The sequence below is a fragment of the Gouania willdenowi genome, chromosome 16, assembly GCF_900634775.1.
Source record: "Gouania willdenowi chromosome 16, fGouWil2.1, whole genome shotgun sequence".
Taxonomy (NCBI): Eukaryota; Metazoa; Chordata; class Actinopteri; order Blenniiformes; family Gobiesocidae; genus Gouania; species Gouania willdenowi.
The window spans coordinates 32102455-32119726 of NC_041059.1; the positions used below are offsets into that span (position 1 = coordinate 32102455).

Genomic DNA, 17272 nt, shown 5'->3' on the forward strand with positions numbered 1-17272 from the left:
GCAGCTTTTGACACTATAGATCACTATATTCTACTAGAGAGATTAGAGGAATTACTTGGAATCACAGGGACTGCCCTAAACTGGTTTAAGTCCTACCTATCTGACAGGTACCAGTTTGTACACGTGAATAATAAGTCTTCTGTGTACACTAAAGTAAGCTACGGGGTTCCTCAGGGCTCTGTGCTACGTCCAATCGTCTTCTGCATCTATATGTTCCCTTTTGGTAATGTTATGAGAAAATACTCTGTTAACTTTCACTGCTATGCTGATGATACCCAACTGTATGTATCAATGAAGCCAGCTATCTAAACTTGAGGCCTGTCTAAAGGACATTAGGGCCTGGATGGACCAAAATTTTCTTCTTCTTAACTCAGACAAGACTGAGGTCATTGTACTGGGCCCACGACACCTTAGAGAAACCTATGCTAGCCTAACTGCCCTAGATGGCATTACTCTGGCACGAAGCACAACTGTTAGAAACCTTGGGGTTCTATTTGATCAGGATTTATCCTTCAACTCTCACATAAAACAAACTTCAAGAACTGCCTTCTTTCATCTCCGTAACATTGCTAAAATCAGACCTATCCTGTCTCAGAGCGATGCCGAAAAGCTAGTCCATGCTTTTGTTACCTCTAGACTGGATTATTGTAATTCTCTTTTAGCAGGCTCCCCGAGCAAGTCGCTTAAGACACTTCAGCTGGTTCAAAATGCTGCAGCACGTGTACTGACTAAAACTAGGACAAGAGATCACATTGCTCCTGTATCAGCCTCTCTGCATTGGCTTCCCATAAAATATAGAATAGAATTCAAGATTATTCTTCTCACTTATACAGCCTTCTGGCTTTTGTCTTGCAGGTCCGTGGGATCCTCAGTGTGGAGTTACAGAGTCTCAACAACTCTGTCTCCACCCTTTCCTCTGCACACACCCAACACAGCATAACGTGGATGGCTGTTTATCATAGGAATGGGATCCACACAAGGTTCCTGCTGCTTAACAGAAGGTTTTCCTTGCCGCCATGATGAATTCATGTTGGGTGTGGGATACATATGTATGTGTTTATACGTATACTGTATATGCATATGTGTGTATCCATAAAATGAAGAGTCTGTCCTTAAGACTGCTCTACTGTAAAGTGTCTTGAGATACCATTGGTTATGATTTGGCGCTATACAAATAAAAGATTGAGTGATTGATTGATTGATGTCCTTTTCAAGTTGCACTGGGCCGCTTGGTGTGGTGGTGCACAGCGCCAACACCTCTTATTACTCCTAATCCACTCTGTCAGCTGCTCCTTGGTTAGCTTGGATACTGCTATACACTGGCTGAGGAAGTGCTCTTCATTGTTACAGAATGGACAGTATGGCCGGCTTTTGTTCCCTTTAAAGGAGCTACCTGGCACTGGAACTTCGGGTTTTCTAGCTTCTTCCTTCGCACCATGGAGGACAGTGATTGATTGCTTGCCCTGTCATCCTTCAGGTTTGGACACCAACTTCTCTCGAGCCCATCTTCCTGCTATTTGTTCTTCAGAGTCCTGGCACCAAGATATTTCAACCACTCTGAAAAGCCCGGTAAGGTGTGGGTGCGTGTGCCCTGATGGAACATTCAGCGGCGAAACTCTGCTCTCTGTTCAGGTGGCAGCTTACTTAGCAGACGAGCAACATGAGAGCCACACTGTATTTCAATTTCTCCTTCGGGCCGCAATGTTCTCAGCATTCCCACCAGTGACTGTATCTGGAGTGCGAACTTCTCGAATGCAGCCAGATCTCCACACCTGATGTCCGGTGCGTCCAACACAGCAGCTATACGCCTCAGAGCTATTTGATGTGGTTGGCCGTACTTGTCATTCAGGGCGACCATCATGTCTGAGAAGGGTGTCGGAGAGTTGAAATAGGCGTTGGCAATTAACTTGGCCTCTTCTAAGTGCAGGTGATCGACCGACACCTGGTACTTAAACAGCTCGGTTGCGGTCTGTGGTAAGAGGTTCTCCAGTGAGATCTTGAGCCACGCAAACTCACTTGGGTCTCGACTTGAGAAGTTGGGGATTGTTGGGCGTGGCCCATGATAACTTGGCTCTGAGATGAGGTAATTATTTCCCTGAGGCCGTCCGGCGGGGAGTTGCTGTGACCTTGGCATGCTTGAGTGTTGCTGTGGGGGGGCCGAGTCATATCCAAGCTCTCTCCAGTGATCACCAAAAGCTGCAGGGAACTTGAGTCCAGCTGCAGGACAACTGTTTCGCTGTGGCGGAGGCTGAATAGGCTTGAACCAGGGAGGTAACGGGTATTGTCATCCAGTGGCCTCTTGGTAGGCAAGACTTTACGGAATGAGTGTGGAATTTTTGATTGACCCACAGAGTGATTAATAGTTGGGGTTGACATGGCCTCTTCTTTAACACAGGGAAGCACTTCTGCCGTCATATTAAGATGATGCAGCTGGGATTGATTGCTCGGTGGTAGCGCTTCGATTACAGGGTCTGGCCATGGTGCAGGACAGTCATCCTCTTCCCCACTATAGGATCCACTTCCAAACGGTGACTGTGACGGCATCACCCTTGACTCTGAGTTTTGAGCATGAAGAGAAGATGGAGTCTGCAAGTTACGGACAGCATCCACTAGTTGGCTCATCTCTGATTGCAGTGTTCTCAGCTCAGCTAGCTCTGATGACATGTGCCTCTGTGTTTGCTGGATGATGTGTCTCTCACGACGAATGCCCTCAAACTCTGTTATGCAATCCTCATATGGATGTCTGGGGTGTAGCACGAGGGGTAGGGGAGTGAAGTGATCTGGTGACCGGTACCTAGTCTCTTTCTCTGGAAATGTTGGGGAGGCAATCTTGTTCCCCTGAATGTACCGTTGACCCTCAGTTCCATAGCACAATTCCACCTCTTGTGGCGTTGCATCCCGTCGCTGCATGCGGCTTGATGTGGCATAGTCATAAGGGGGGGGGTTTGGGAGGTCGTCTTGACTATATGCTCCTCTTCTGGCATCTTTCCCTCCTCTCTATATCTCTGACTGCTATAGCCTCGATGAACCACTTCATAGTCGGCATAACGCGCAGGGAGGCGAACGTCTCGTCTGGGGCGTGCACCATGGGCCTCATACTCCGGTAATTGTTCCATCTCTGACGTAAACCCAGTGTTATCCGGCTCGAAGGACCATTAAATGTAGTGGAGATAATAATGATAATAGCTCAGGCTAGGCACACCAGGGTGTTGGCCAGAACAGCACTTAAGGCCACTGTTCCGAAGTATGATGGAGAAAAAAGCAGAGAAAGGTTTTAGACTCAACTTCTTCTTTACTTGGTTTACGTGTGTGTGTGGTTTGCTTTCATTTACGCACACCACTTCTAGTTAACTCGTCTCTTTACTGCCGAAGCCCACTGATCAACTTGTCAACCACTTAAAGCGTAACACCCATTCTCCGAGTCTCGTACTGATCACGTAAGTCCACCTCTCGCGTTACCAGCAGTGAAAACATCTTCCGCACACAAAAATAGATAAAACACAAATAATTATTATTATTAACTTTGGAGCCTTTTCTACACCAGAAGCTTTTCCTCAGAAAAGATGTGGCTGCAATGGTTTTTGACAGTTTTCCTGCTGTGCAAGAAGCAGGTGGCACCAGGTTACATGATTACTGGTGGCAGGTAAAGCCAACAGGTAATCGTGACATCCCTACTGACCATGTTAACTGGTGATCGTCTTCCATTGTGGTGCTACTTTTTACAACAATGGCAGACATCATAAAGTATGATGAAGGTGATTAATGTTTTTTTTTTTGTTTTGTTTTTTTTTTTACCATTTTCACCACCATCTGTGTCAATAAAGAAGTTAAGTGTGGTACCTTCTTTGTTAAAAAATATGCACTTTTCGTCAGAATCAGACTTAATGAAATAAGTGATAGAATGACGTTGGGACCTGGAGAACACACAAGGAGGAAAAAAAAATTAATTCAGAGATGCTCAAACAAAAGACAAAATTGTGAGCGAAGCTGAATCATGCAGCCCTAATGAAGAATTTGAGAATGAAAGAATGTAGAAAGTGGATAATTAATAGTGGTTGATGTTCAAGAATCTTGACCCTCATCTTTTTAAAGACGAGGGAGTCCAGCTCTAAGATTATATAGAAGTCAGTGAAGGCAATGAAAGGGTTAACCACTGCTTTGAGGACAAGAACAATCTTATCTGTTGTGGTAGATGACAGGAGTGTGGGCACATCTCTTTGGGCTCCACCCATTCACTGGAGGGTTAATGTTGATCATCTAAAAAGCAGGAGGTCATTTTTGGTGACACCATTAATGCATTACTCAGATCTACAAACAAATCTCTTCAGAGTCCTCATATGCAACAACTATTCATACCTCGTGGTAGCATTGATTCCCCCGAGGCTGTTGAAGTGACTGCAGCTGAGCAGCTATATGGTATTTACATTTATGAGTAATAACAGTGACAATGGTGCTTGTGTCAATAATCTCCATCCTTGCTTGGTCACATCATTCCATATTCAGTTGGTCAAACCACCTTACACTGTTGTTTATTTGTGTTGCAGATTGCAGTGGTGAAACCAACAGTACTCCACAGATCAGTAACTACCTTAAAGCAAGAAACTGCTCATCGTAACAAACAGCCTGTCAGAACCTGTACAAAGACTAGAAAAACCTACAAAGTAAAGCACCGGTCCCAAAGAAGGACAGAGGACATGAGCGTCACACACCCGTCCTTACCTCGCAACGACAAGCGACCTCAGAACCAACACACAAACCCTACCGCTGACTGCATCACCCGTTACTCCAGGAATAATAATCTCCAGTTATCAGCCAGAAACCTTCCCAAGACTGCAGCTCAAACACCTGTGACCAGTGGCACCACAATAAGGCAGCAAAAGGACAAAGCAGGTTTACTGAGGTTGTCCAGAAGGAGAAGAGGCCTCCCTCCTGACGTGATCCCCAGCTGTCTCACTCAGTCCCGTTTGGACAACCGCTGCTCAAAAAAAAGCAAGACATTGCAGAACAAAGAAGAAAAAGGTACTCACTACCACAGTGAGAAAACACAGGAGGACACATTTCATCTGAATCCACCCAGAGACACTCAGAGTCGGGACAGAGATGGTCCTGTTGGAGAGGTGATGTTACAGTTTGGCTGCATTAGTGAAGAACTACAGGAAAACATGAAGTTAGAAAATATAATTAAAAGCACAACAGCCTCCCCGGAGTCTCGTCAAGAACAAGATACCTCAGCTAAGGACCTTACACCAGTCCGAAAAGTCAGACACAAACCTGTGGTAGAGAAAAGGCAAAAACAGTTACGACTCAGCTCAGTTACACAAACTGTTAACAGGAGAAATACTAGCAGGGGTGCTACAAGGGCAAGCAAAACTAAAGCTTTTACCAAATTAATGATCTCCAAGCACATCAACACCTGCTCAGTAACCGCTTACTCACACTCAGCAAAGCATACCTCTGCACTGACATACAGGTCCATTACCAACAGTTCATCACCAACAAGTAGCCATGCTTTCCTTAATCATAAAGGTGCTATAAAAAAGTCTTCTAAGGACAGCACAGAGGAGCTGAATAAGGACTGTGGACCTACCACCACATTTATAAACTCTTACAGAAGTTCTTTAAGATGTCATTCCCAGTCCAAGGCTCCTGCCTCAAGAAGTGGGACAAGATGTAGCCCAAGACTGCTTCCAAAGCACTAACGCAGAAGATTAAGCCAGTCCTAAAACACAAGCTCAATATAATTTAAGTTAGGCTTGGTCTTATTGCAGGGGATTATTTATGGAACAGCATAGCAAAAGGTATGGTCATATAAGACAAAGCTGAAAATGATGCAACATCTGTAATTATTCCTTGTTCAAAATAAGAACACATTATGTTAAACATGACATATTTATTCATGACAATTGTTTTTAAACAAAACAGTGAAAAAACTTGCACTTGTTACTACCTACTTATATTTTGTATTTTAGTGGTAAAAACAACATTTTTACAATTGTCCTTTGTGCCAAAAGATGGTAGTTACATTATAATATAATGAGGAAAAAATATAATAATATGAGGAAAAAATTAAAGTTTGGAAATGGTTAATTTCAGTGAAGAATTCTACTTTAAGATTGTTGAGTGCCTCTTACCGCTGTTCATTTACAAGCATTCCTGCAGTCTGCTGCAAACACACAAGATGGCAGCGCTAGTCACGCCTTTCCAACGGCGATGAGGCTTTTACATATATGGTGTCTACGGTTTGATCAAGGATGCAAATCCTGTTATTCTATCTACCGATAGTAATTATATCGCCAGAACAACCGATGTCCGATACCTAATTTTAAAGCCAATATCAGCTGATACCGATTACATGCCGATAATATTGTGCATCACTAGTCAAAGGTCTTAATCCTGACACAACAGCCAAACGAAAGAAGCAATGTGACATACTGTGGATGTTGTAAGATTTATGTAACATTTTTACAGCCAATGACATCACAGTAAGAAATCTTTCCTTTGAGATATGGACCTTGTCTTGTTCCCAATGTGAGCTTGTTTAGGCACCAGTAGACAATCAGCAGCAACCTCTCCGAAGGAGGAATAGAACATCAATCAATGAATGAAACACCCAGTGCTGCCATTACTACAGAACTGGCCAAAGTTTGGCCCAGTTACACCCTTACACTGGTCGTATACTGGTAAGAGTTTCACCAGTCAGTGGACATACATACTGTACATGTGACAAGTGGCCAAAATACAATATTAAACATATACCCGATTTAAGCTGTACTACTTAATAATACACTGTGTGCTAAATGATTCACACGAGTTAAACATCCTGAAGCTGTCATTGGTCAGAGGAGCAGCTTTGGCGATGTTTTAATATGATTGGAAGTATTGAGGACATCCAGATTCTTTCCATTAGATTTCTTTTTAGCTGGAAAAGCTTTTGAATTAGACTTGTATATAATTGTTAGGGCTACCTATTATAGGCCTTGTATTTTTGTATGTCATTGTTTGTATCTGTAGATATGTTGGTGATGTTAACAATGATCAGGATGCCCTCAGGCACAGTCTGCTACATGGACTTGTTCTACTCATGTGTTTTCAAAGCTGATGAACTGAACTGACAGGCACAAGCATCATCCAATTAAAAAAAAAAGTTAAGCATCTTCCACACCCTAATAACCATAACCACACTGACTGCATGGTTTTTGATGCAGCCAAAGCAATGCTCTCTGGGTAAGCCTACGCATTCCTTTTGAAAAAAAACAACCTTGTTTTGTGTTGTAGAGGTTACACAATAAAACTGTTTCCCAACCTTGTCATCATTTGGGGCCATTCGACAAGCTGCCTGTAACCTATTATTATTCTGCATGTTCTTCTTCTCTAAGGAAATCCTACTTCCAATGGAAGGAAATATAAAATTTTCCACAAAGGTCGTCCCATACTAGATTGCTTCATCTGTAAAAACAGGCCAATCTTCCGAAAGATGGCTTTACAGCAAGCCTCTAAATTTCAACATTTAAAAAATTCACAACAAAACAACCATATGTGCTACAGAATGGCAACTTTCACCAAAATGTAGCTCCAACACTGAAACAACTTTTCTACATTTAAAGCTAATTATAAAGTGCATCACTTCACAACAATCAATTCACAACAAACGTGCTAAAGCTCATATTCAGACTGTCCTACAAAAGCGATCTACACAGACTTTGGAGTCAAAAATTGAGCCTACAGTGCATCGAAATGTTTGACTGTAAATGTAATGTAAACATAAACCTGCAAGTTCTCAAAATCCATGTTCAGTGTTTATCTTTTTTTAAATGACAAAATTTTGGAGTCATTGCATACAATGTTTGGAAAATATCAGAATGTTATCTCAAAAGCCGCATTTGGAATTTCGCTCTCCCATTACACTATAACCAGATGAATAAAATGAAGGCAAATAAAATAAAGGAGTGAATGCGTGTGTGTATGGTTTATGTCAATCAGTCACTGTGAGTTTATCATTTAAAGTCCAATTGTCAATTTAGGATCTCTGCTACCTGAATGTCCCAATGATTTTTAAATCCAATGTGATGTCATACATGCTATCTTTTACTTAATTATTCAAAGTTTAACTTAATGACATTGCTTCAGAATGCAATAGTATTGGAAATACTGCGGTATTTAGGTTTTCAAGATGCTTGCGATAATGCCGTGCCAGGTGATGGTATCACACTAAAACTTGGAGTACCTCAGTATGTAGTTTTTTTCTGGCGCTAGAGCGGGAGCGAAAAACATCTACTTGGTCATGTTGCGATCTTCCCGCTGCTCTCGAAGGACTCAAATTTCAAAATAATTTGACAAAACATCTACTTTAAGAAATGGTCTTTGAAAGAGCTTGTAATTAAAATGAAAGTGTCTTATTTGTACGGTTGTCGTACGGACAACCCCCGGTGCTATTGGTACAGTTACTGATGTACACGTACTTAGCGTCTTAGGGTTAGGGGTTAGGATTAGGTTATAACCCAATATCGCAACAATTTTTAAGGTTTAGGGTAAATTTAGTCATGTGACCTAAACTGAACAATGACTGACTTATCACGTGATCTAAACTGGCCAAATAGGGGCGCTTCATACGGATAGAATGTCATATTGATTCGACAACAGTACAGATAGTGCAGTAACTTCAAAATGGTAGCAGTGGCCAATATAATTGATGCTTGCGCCCCCTGGTGGTATCGCCGCACAAACTTACAAATCACTGCAGGTGACTTCTGCAGCAAGCATAATCCTACAATAAAGAGACTCTTACAGGAAGTACTTTTAAGTTCCGTTTTCTTTATTATTCTTATTATTTTTCTTATTCTTCCGTGCAATTTGAAGAGCTACAACTTTGTCAAATCTTAACTGATCTACACTAATCAAATATCAAAATGCTCCACTGCATAGTGAAAATTCTGCTAAGTAAATTGTGAAATGCTAACACTTATACTTTTAATGTAATATTAGGTTTTATGCTTTTACTGTAAACTGCCATATCTCTGTTAATATTTAACTCAGAGACTCAAATTTAGCACTAAAATGTAGCCCATTCTGTAATCTACAATTATCAGTAATTTGTAGAGGTTGCACTCTGACAAGAAAAATGTATATGAATTTTTTAATTAATGCGCCTCCTACTGACCAACCGCTGGGAGGGAGGAGGGTTGGAGCCAGAAGAGACGGTGACAAATATAGGATATGTAGTGATGTAGGGGGAGTGAAAGTGTTCGTTGAGATAAGCCTGTTTACTCAGACTCTGCTGCTGACTCTCACATAGAGATGACCTCGAGAGTTTGTTGGCAGAGCCGGGACCAGGTGTACATGAAAAGTGAGGGAAAGGTCAGAGCGTCTTATCAACATTCCGTCCTTGGAGAGTTTGGAGAGAAGAAAACAGACCACAGGCTGTTCAATTGGGGGGGGGGGGGGGGGGGGGGGAATGAGAATAGAGAAGGTGTTTTGAGACGGGCTAGCCATAACATGGCTGCCAGCCCTACTGTTCCTGGTCAGTTCAATAAGTAATCCAATAGTGTGGCCATATCCTGTGAGACAAACTATCCTCCTCTTAAAGTTCCACGGTGGAATCCATCTGAGAGAGTTCGGAGAGTTTGGCTCCTTTCTTCGTTAACTGCGGCTTCCAATAGTGCTGCCAACGTAATCCAATTTTTGCGATGATTCAGGAAAATGCCAGATCCAATCAGCATAAGACCCGATATCATACATTCCAATCTGGTGATGGATGTCTTCCACATCCTCAGGACTTGTGAACTCTCCCATTGCCCGTCCTTCTAGTAGAGAAATTTGACCAAAAGCGAAGAAAGACCAGATAATCAATTCCATAATTAGACTCAGGATTGGGATGCTGATAGAGGCTCCTGTTAGATTTGAACAAGACAAAACAAGACAAAAGAGCTGCAAGCAGGGAAAATGAGGGAGAGGGGAAAAAATAGCATCCGTCTCCTCTGAGAGCAAGCAGGAAAGTGTCAGTGTTATTGTGGTGGTTTCCCCTTTATCCTAATGTTGATGTGATGATGTGAAGAATTCTCCGCAGACACCTTCTTGATATAAACATAACATTTTATTAACACAAAGTGAAGATGAGTGTCCGAATTAGACCCTCCATTGCAAGGTCCCGAGTGCAGCAGAGCCAAAAGCTACACTGAGGGACAACAGTCTCAGACACACATATATGGATCTGATCAGAAACCTGACACTTAACAGGTGGTGTTTAAAGCTTTAGCTTTAAACAAAGAAGGGAAGGAACAAATGTTTATCATGGTGGTAAAACCCCCCTTGCTCAGCAGGCTAGCCCGGGATGAAGCCACTTCCACAATTCACAAGGCAATAAACATTCCAACAGCAAGGCTGGTTGAGTTTGATTGTGAAAATATCCAAATGGCTAATACTCAAATTTAGGTAAAATGTACATTGCATTAAATGAATATCATATGGCGCAGTGAATATACCTCATTATAACGTAAAGTAGCACTGTGGATTTTTTTTGTTTGACATTTTGGCACTCTTTCAATTAAGAAAATAATAATGACAATTTTGTTTTTGTTTTTTTACAGAATCACTTCAAACCATCGAGGTAATAATGAGATCTGCTGTAACCTAGTGCATTTCATGAGAAATTACAGTATTAATAACATAAATCAATCGTTTAAACTACATTAAACCATGCAAAGTTATTAAAAAATAAAACAACTAGACTAAAAGCAAATAATGATTTTTTTTTTTTAAACCAATCTAAACAGGAAAAAAAGCCTTTAATGTCATTTTTTAAACAAACTAAATTATTTTAAATGAACTAACTACAATTCTTGTCTTGATTATTTGAAATAATATTTAAAAAAATATTGTTAAAAAATAAATAAATATATATATATACATACTGCTTTTGGTATTCATTTGTTGACATTTGTTTATTATTTTTTCCTGTAAAAGCCCTTGAAACAACAAATAAATAAGACATAAAACATCCTGCAGACATAAGCAAATTGTGGCTCATTTATTCTCACTTTGCTTTATTTGATTGTTTTTTAAACTACTATTATTATTATTAGCATTTTCATTGTAATAAATACACTGCTGTTGTGTTCATGTTCAAAATTAAATTAAATCAAATTAATTGATGAGGGTCCATGATGAATGTAGTTAGAGTTACTCAAGCCTGGTATAGGTACTCCACTAATAAATACTCACAGACACTGTATAGACAAGAAATAACATTTTATTATACTGTATAGTTAGCTATGCTTAGCACACCTAACTAACGACACACATTAACGTGTGCATTAATTTGTAAACCATTACATGTGTGCAGATGTCCCTGGGAACCATTGGATTGTAAATGATCAATAAATCAACATGAACCCTGACAAAACCCTGGTGTAAAATAATAATAATAGTCATAATAATAATACAATGGCAATTTATTGATAGAAATTGGCTCAAGTTAAGATACAAAATACTTGGTAAATTCTTTAAAGAAATATAGGGTTGGAATGTATGCATCATATTCTGTTTTCAGTATCAGAACCTTATATTAAGCTAATCTTTTGTTGTCAGAAAAGGAAAAGTCTGTCTAAATGTCATATTCCATTAATCTTCTTCTCCATGTGTGAGCTGTCAGTCTAACACAAGAACTGATGAACAAACATCTCAGTGATGAAGATGAGCTCAGATTCTGATGGAAAGTGAGTTGGTCAAGCACACAACACATTTCACCAAGTTCAATAGTTTTTCATCTAAAGTTTAAACTAAAGCAGTCTGTGTTAACACTGCAGCGCTGGTGTCTCATTCTCTGCTGTGGTGACGAACATCTGGAACTGTCTGATTCTCCTCTGAAGCAAAATTCTGCGATCAAACACATGACAATTCACAGACATTAGTATAAAAGTCATCTTTATTTTTACATTAAACGTGTGTCCAGATTCTTTTTTGTGTAAATGAGAGGCTTTATTTACATCGATTGTTTTTGCTTAATAGAAGTCTTTCTGTCCTCTGCTGATGTTTCCTCCTCAGGCTGCTGTGGATACTGGTGCTCCTATCAATCAATCAATCAATCAATCAATCAATCAATCAATCAATCAATCAATCTTTTATTTGTATAGCGCCAAATCATAACCAATGGTATCTCAAGACACTTTACAGTAGAGCAGTCTTAAGGATGGACTCTTCATTTTATGGATACACACATATGCATATATACGTATATACACATACATATGTATCCCACACCCAACATGAATTCATCATGGCGGCAAGGAAAACCTTCTGTTAAGCAGCAGGAACCTTGTGTGGATCCCATTCCTATGATGAACAGCCATCCACGTTATGCTGTGTTGGGTGTGTGCAGAGGAAAGGGTGGAGACAGAGTTGTTGAGACTCTGTAACTCCACACTGAGGATCCCACGGACCTGCAAGACAAAAGCCAGAAGGAGTACAGGAGCAAACACACAAGGGAAGAAGCAGACTTCATCCTCCTCCTCCTCCATCAGTGGATGCCGTTGTTGCAGTCCAACATTTTACAGGCATTAGTATGAAGTCACCTCTATTTTTACATCAAACATTAGTTCAGTGTCTTTCTGTGTCAATTAGAGGCTTTACTTACATTGATTGTTTTGCTTTCTGCTGAACACTCAGTCTACTTATGGGACTACTGCTGTGGGTGCTGGTGCATCTGTCTCACATTTTACAGACATTATTATAAAGTAAAATGTATTTTTACATTACATGTGTGTTCAATATTTTTTGCGTACATTGTTTTGGTTGATAAAGAAGTCTTCTTTGGTCTCTGTCCTCTGCTGATGTCTCCTCCTGTCGTCACTTGCTGGGATTAAAAAGGTTATCTCTAATTCTTAACTCTAACCTAACTAAACCTAATATATCATGCATGTTTTATAACAGTGACAGGACAATCACTCCGGCTGTGGCCCGTCATAAAGTAACAGGTTCTTTTGTGTCTTCAGCTGCTTCTGGAGGTCCATACCAGACCGGGACAAAACCCAGAGGTTCGACCCAGCCCGGGACCCACCCCAGAGGTCCAGCCCTGCCATGGACAAAACCTAAAATAAATACGTAATTGAATGAATAAGAAAATAGATTAGTATACAGTGATTTTAAAACGTCTTCATTTCATCACTTTATGAATATTTGAAATACATTTGGACATTCCTTTAGTTGTATCTTTAAACTGTTCTACAATCTCACTCCACATACAGAAACACCAAAGCTTTTTCTTGTTTTTCCTTTAATGATTGTTGTGAAATTGCATTTAATGCTAACACTCAGTGGGGTGTATTTGAACACCAGGACCTTGCAGAACACACAGAGACAGTACTGAACTACATCAAGTACTGCATTGGAAATGTCACAATGGGGAAAAGAAAATCGGGGGTTTCTCCAACCAGAAACCCTGGATGACCAGCCAGGTCCGAATGCTGCTCAGAAACCGTGACGGGGTACCAGGGGAGGTGCTCAAAGCCTGTGCAGAGTCAGACCAGCTCTCACAAGTCTTCACCCGCATCTTCAACCTCTCCCTGTCTCAAGCCACCATTCCATCCTGCCTGAAATCAGCCACAATCTTACCTGTGCCCAAGAAATCATCCACGGACAGCCTTAACGACTACCGTCCAGTTGCTCTAACTCCGGTCATTATGAAGTGCTTAAACTTGGCAACCACGTCTCCTCCACCCTCACACTCAGCACCGGCTATCCACAGGGGTCTGTGCTGAGTCCTCTACACATACGACTGTAGCCCAACCCACCTTGGAAACATCATTGTCAAGTTCGCAGATGATACCACTGTGGTTGGACTCATCTCAGGGGGACACAAGTCTGCTTATAGGGATGAGATCCTGAAGTTGACAACGTGTCCAGTGAACAACCTGGCACTGAACCCCACATACGGTGACGTCATGAACCCGGAACCGGAAGTGGCGCGCTCTTACCGAGGGAGCCGTAATTATAAAATTAATGTTTTGACCGTTTTGCATCACCAAATTACTCCAAAATAACAGATGCACACACTCGGGGTATTTGGAACGTGGATGAATAGCAGTGTATTCACAGTTCATCTGTTTCGCCTTCAAAATTGATGCCGGAAGTCGTCTCTCAACAGGTGGTGAGCTAGCGCCCCCTCACACCCTGTGGTCAAAAGTTGAATAGGTTTCTTTCGGGGCCGCCCAGAAGTGAAATAAAGTTAAAATAAACATTTTTGAAATGACCAAATTACTCCAAAATAACAGATACACGCACTCGGGGTATTTGGAACCCGTCGACCGAGTTTCAGGTCCAACTCGCACCGCGTCGGGGAGATAATTGCTCCACACACACACATCCACACACACACATCCCCACATCCACACAGACCTCCCTTGAATTATAGTATAGATATAGATATAGATGGTATTTACATCAGATATTTGTTTGGACCAGCAGAGGGCGCTGGTAACCCAGTGGTCAGTTGGTATGCAACTATTCTAGCAGTGAAGAAGAAATGCTATGCTAGCAGACAGAGCTAATAGAAAAACATGACTTTTACTGATAAAGGAATCTATCTATCTTAATCACGTCTTATTATTAAAAACATTCACATAATTACTATTACTTCTTTATGTGTGCTTTATGGAATTATTTTCTGCCGTAACATCAAGGAAAGTTGCATTTGTGCTTTAAAAGGGTGATCCTGATTTTGACAGGTCAAAAATGCAGCCTGAAAATCTATAATTGAAGAGGCCATTGTACGTAACATAAAATAAAGCAGCCGATACTCCTGTGCTTGATGTAATGCTTAATGTGCTGAGAGGACACTTTCTGACAACAGGTTAACATAAACAAAGTTAAAAAAAAACAGGTATAGGGTACATGGCAATTACATCATTTATTAGGATCACGAAACATCATTCAAAAAGCAGCAGAGGTGATTAAAAAGTTAAACGACATGACCCACATAAAGCCGTTTGAAAGTACGTTCAACAGTGTCGGTCCGCCCTTGCTGAATGCGTGCGCGCTTCCCGTGTCTAGGGGGTGCCGATTTTGACGGGGGAGACTGTCACTGTCCTGGAGCACCTCCACTGCAGGCTGGATACATATCCTGTGGGCAGAGGGACCAGTGTTACTTGGACCTGGGATGTCCTGGTTGTGGAGCGGTGGGACAAAATCAGGGTCTGCCACCACATCGTCACCTTTCTCTTCATCACTGATGGCAGGGTGGGCTGGCATGACAGCAGTCACCCTCCTCCTGCCGTAAAACACCCACGCTGAAATTGCCTATAGATTACACACAATATAACAATCGTTAAGATGTCATAAACTGACATATCATCCATATTCACTAAAACAGACAAAGGCAGTTGACGGCCAGGGGGCCACATGCGGCCCTCAGTCTAATTTTATGCAGCTCCCAAAGTACAAAATGACAGAAAATACACAAAACAAGAGCAAGAGAACGTTAAAAAATACAAAGACTTACAACACTGCAGGAAAATACAGTAAAAGACAAGAGAAAAAACAGAAAATACTCCAAAAACACAACAAAAGTACACAAAAAGACAGGAAAAACACGAATAATGACTCCGCAAACCCACAGTACCAACAGAAATACACAAAAATGACTCAAAAAATGCAAAATGGCAGCACAAATACACAATATGACTGTAAAAATCATATATTTTACAGGAATAATACACAAAAAGACTACAGAAATGGACAAAATGCCTCACAATGAGCAAGACAAACATACACAGAATGACAGAAAAACACACAAATTACTATAAAAACTCAGTTTTTTCCTGTATTAATGCTCAGATCACTCATTGTTCTAAATGCTGACATGAATGTTGATCATTTTTGTGGCCCCCGCTATGATTGCCTACCTCTGCACTAAAATGTTATAAGAAAGGACAAAAGTAGTTAGCTCTCTTATTAATCTAAATTATCAGACATTTCAGGGGACCCAATTTGGATTCCAGGCAACCCCAAGGTTGAAAAACACTGCATTGCATTGCATTATTATGTTTTTGAAGTGTGCAGGATTAGGAGGTACATGGTTTCAAGTTAAATGTCTGAAGGGGTACGGGACTGTGAAAGGTTTGGGAACTACTGGGATAGATGAAAAACAAGATGAAACCAAACACATACTTAGGAGGTGAACAAGGTGCATTAATGCATCTTGGAATGGTCCAAAATGGTTGTTCACAGTTTCTTCTTACAGCACTGTCATGTCAGGGTATGCCTCTGTGAAGCGCCTCTCAGCCTGTTGATGCTCCAATGCATCGACAAAGGGGTCCATTCCAAAAACCAATGTCCTTGTTTGATGTGCGTGGTTTTCCGCATTGTACAAGTCCGCAGCCTGACTTGCAGATGGGAGCTGATCTTCGGTGAGCTTCACCCTACAGTCACCATCCACCAAGACATTTGGAATTCCTCTACCTGGGAAGAAAATCACAAAAAATGGTGACATCGGGGAGTGTGTTTTGGGGGTTGGTAGCCCTATGTGTTGGTTTTATTCAGTGTCTTTCATTCGCTCCCTCTTATTACACTAATCTCTTACTTAATATTTGTGTTCAGTGTTTCCCCTCGAATATTATAGTTATAGAAGTGGAGATGGAATAGAACAATTTTTTAGTTACATGCAATTAAATTAAATTATAATATATGCCTTTTTGGACATAGTCTTCCGTTGCCACACACATATTGGGAAATATTAGTTTTAGTAGCAGTACAGTGTTGTTGTTTTCTTATATTTATTGCCTACTTTTAAATCATGGACTACCAATTTAAATCTTTTGTAATCCATGGCTATATTATCAAAGTCATTTACGCCACACAGTGCAAATAAAACATTGAATTACAACAAAAACATCCCTTTAATTTACACCTTTATGAATTCAAAATAAACTGAATTTCCCAAAAAACTAAACTGTGCAATATGATCTATGAAACTTCAGCTTAAATTGTCTTTTTAGTCCACAGAAAAATCAGGAAGAACATCCACCAACGTGGTCGTTCACTCATCCAAAACAAACTCAGTCCATCCAAAAAAGTAACAAAAGTAATCCAACAAAGGTAGTCGATCAGAATAAAAAAATGATTCTCCTTCTTTTTCCTGCGCCATATGCTGCATATAACCTTGGCAATATTCATCATAATACCACGATTTCCCACACATATGTCATTCATCTTGGGATTAATTTAGGCTTTTATTATTTTCTTTTTTTCTTTTAAGACGTTGTGGGCCGGATGGTTTGCTCAT

At 40.7% G+C, this 17272-nt stretch overlaps 1 protein-coding gene and 1 long non-coding RNA gene across 7 annotated transcripts in view; one reads left to right on the forward strand and one right to left on the reverse strand.

Moving 5' to 3' along the window:
• The window catches only part of LOC114478566 (uncharacterized), a 34582-nt gene extending 27256 nt beyond the window's left edge, over window positions 1-7326 (forward strand). For all 6 annotated transcript variants that reach the window (XM_028471710.1, XM_028471714.1, XM_028471712.1 and 3 more), the window contains one exon: window positions 4545-7326. In XM_028471710.1, coding sequence (XP_028327511.1) covers window positions 4545-5699 — 1155 coding nt within the window. In that variant the 3' untranslated portion in view covers window positions 5700-7326. The remainder of the gene's footprint in view (window positions 1-4544) is intronic.
• On the reverse strand, window positions 69-17001 carry LOC114478583 (uncharacterized). The gene is made up of 3 exons (XR_003675879.1): window positions 16991-17001; window positions 7651-7653; window positions 69-301 (listed from the first exon to the last, which is right to left on the reverse strand). It is a non-coding gene; the product is annotated as an uncharacterized LOC114478583 (long non-coding RNA).
• Window positions 17002-17272: the final 271 nt, after the last annotated feature.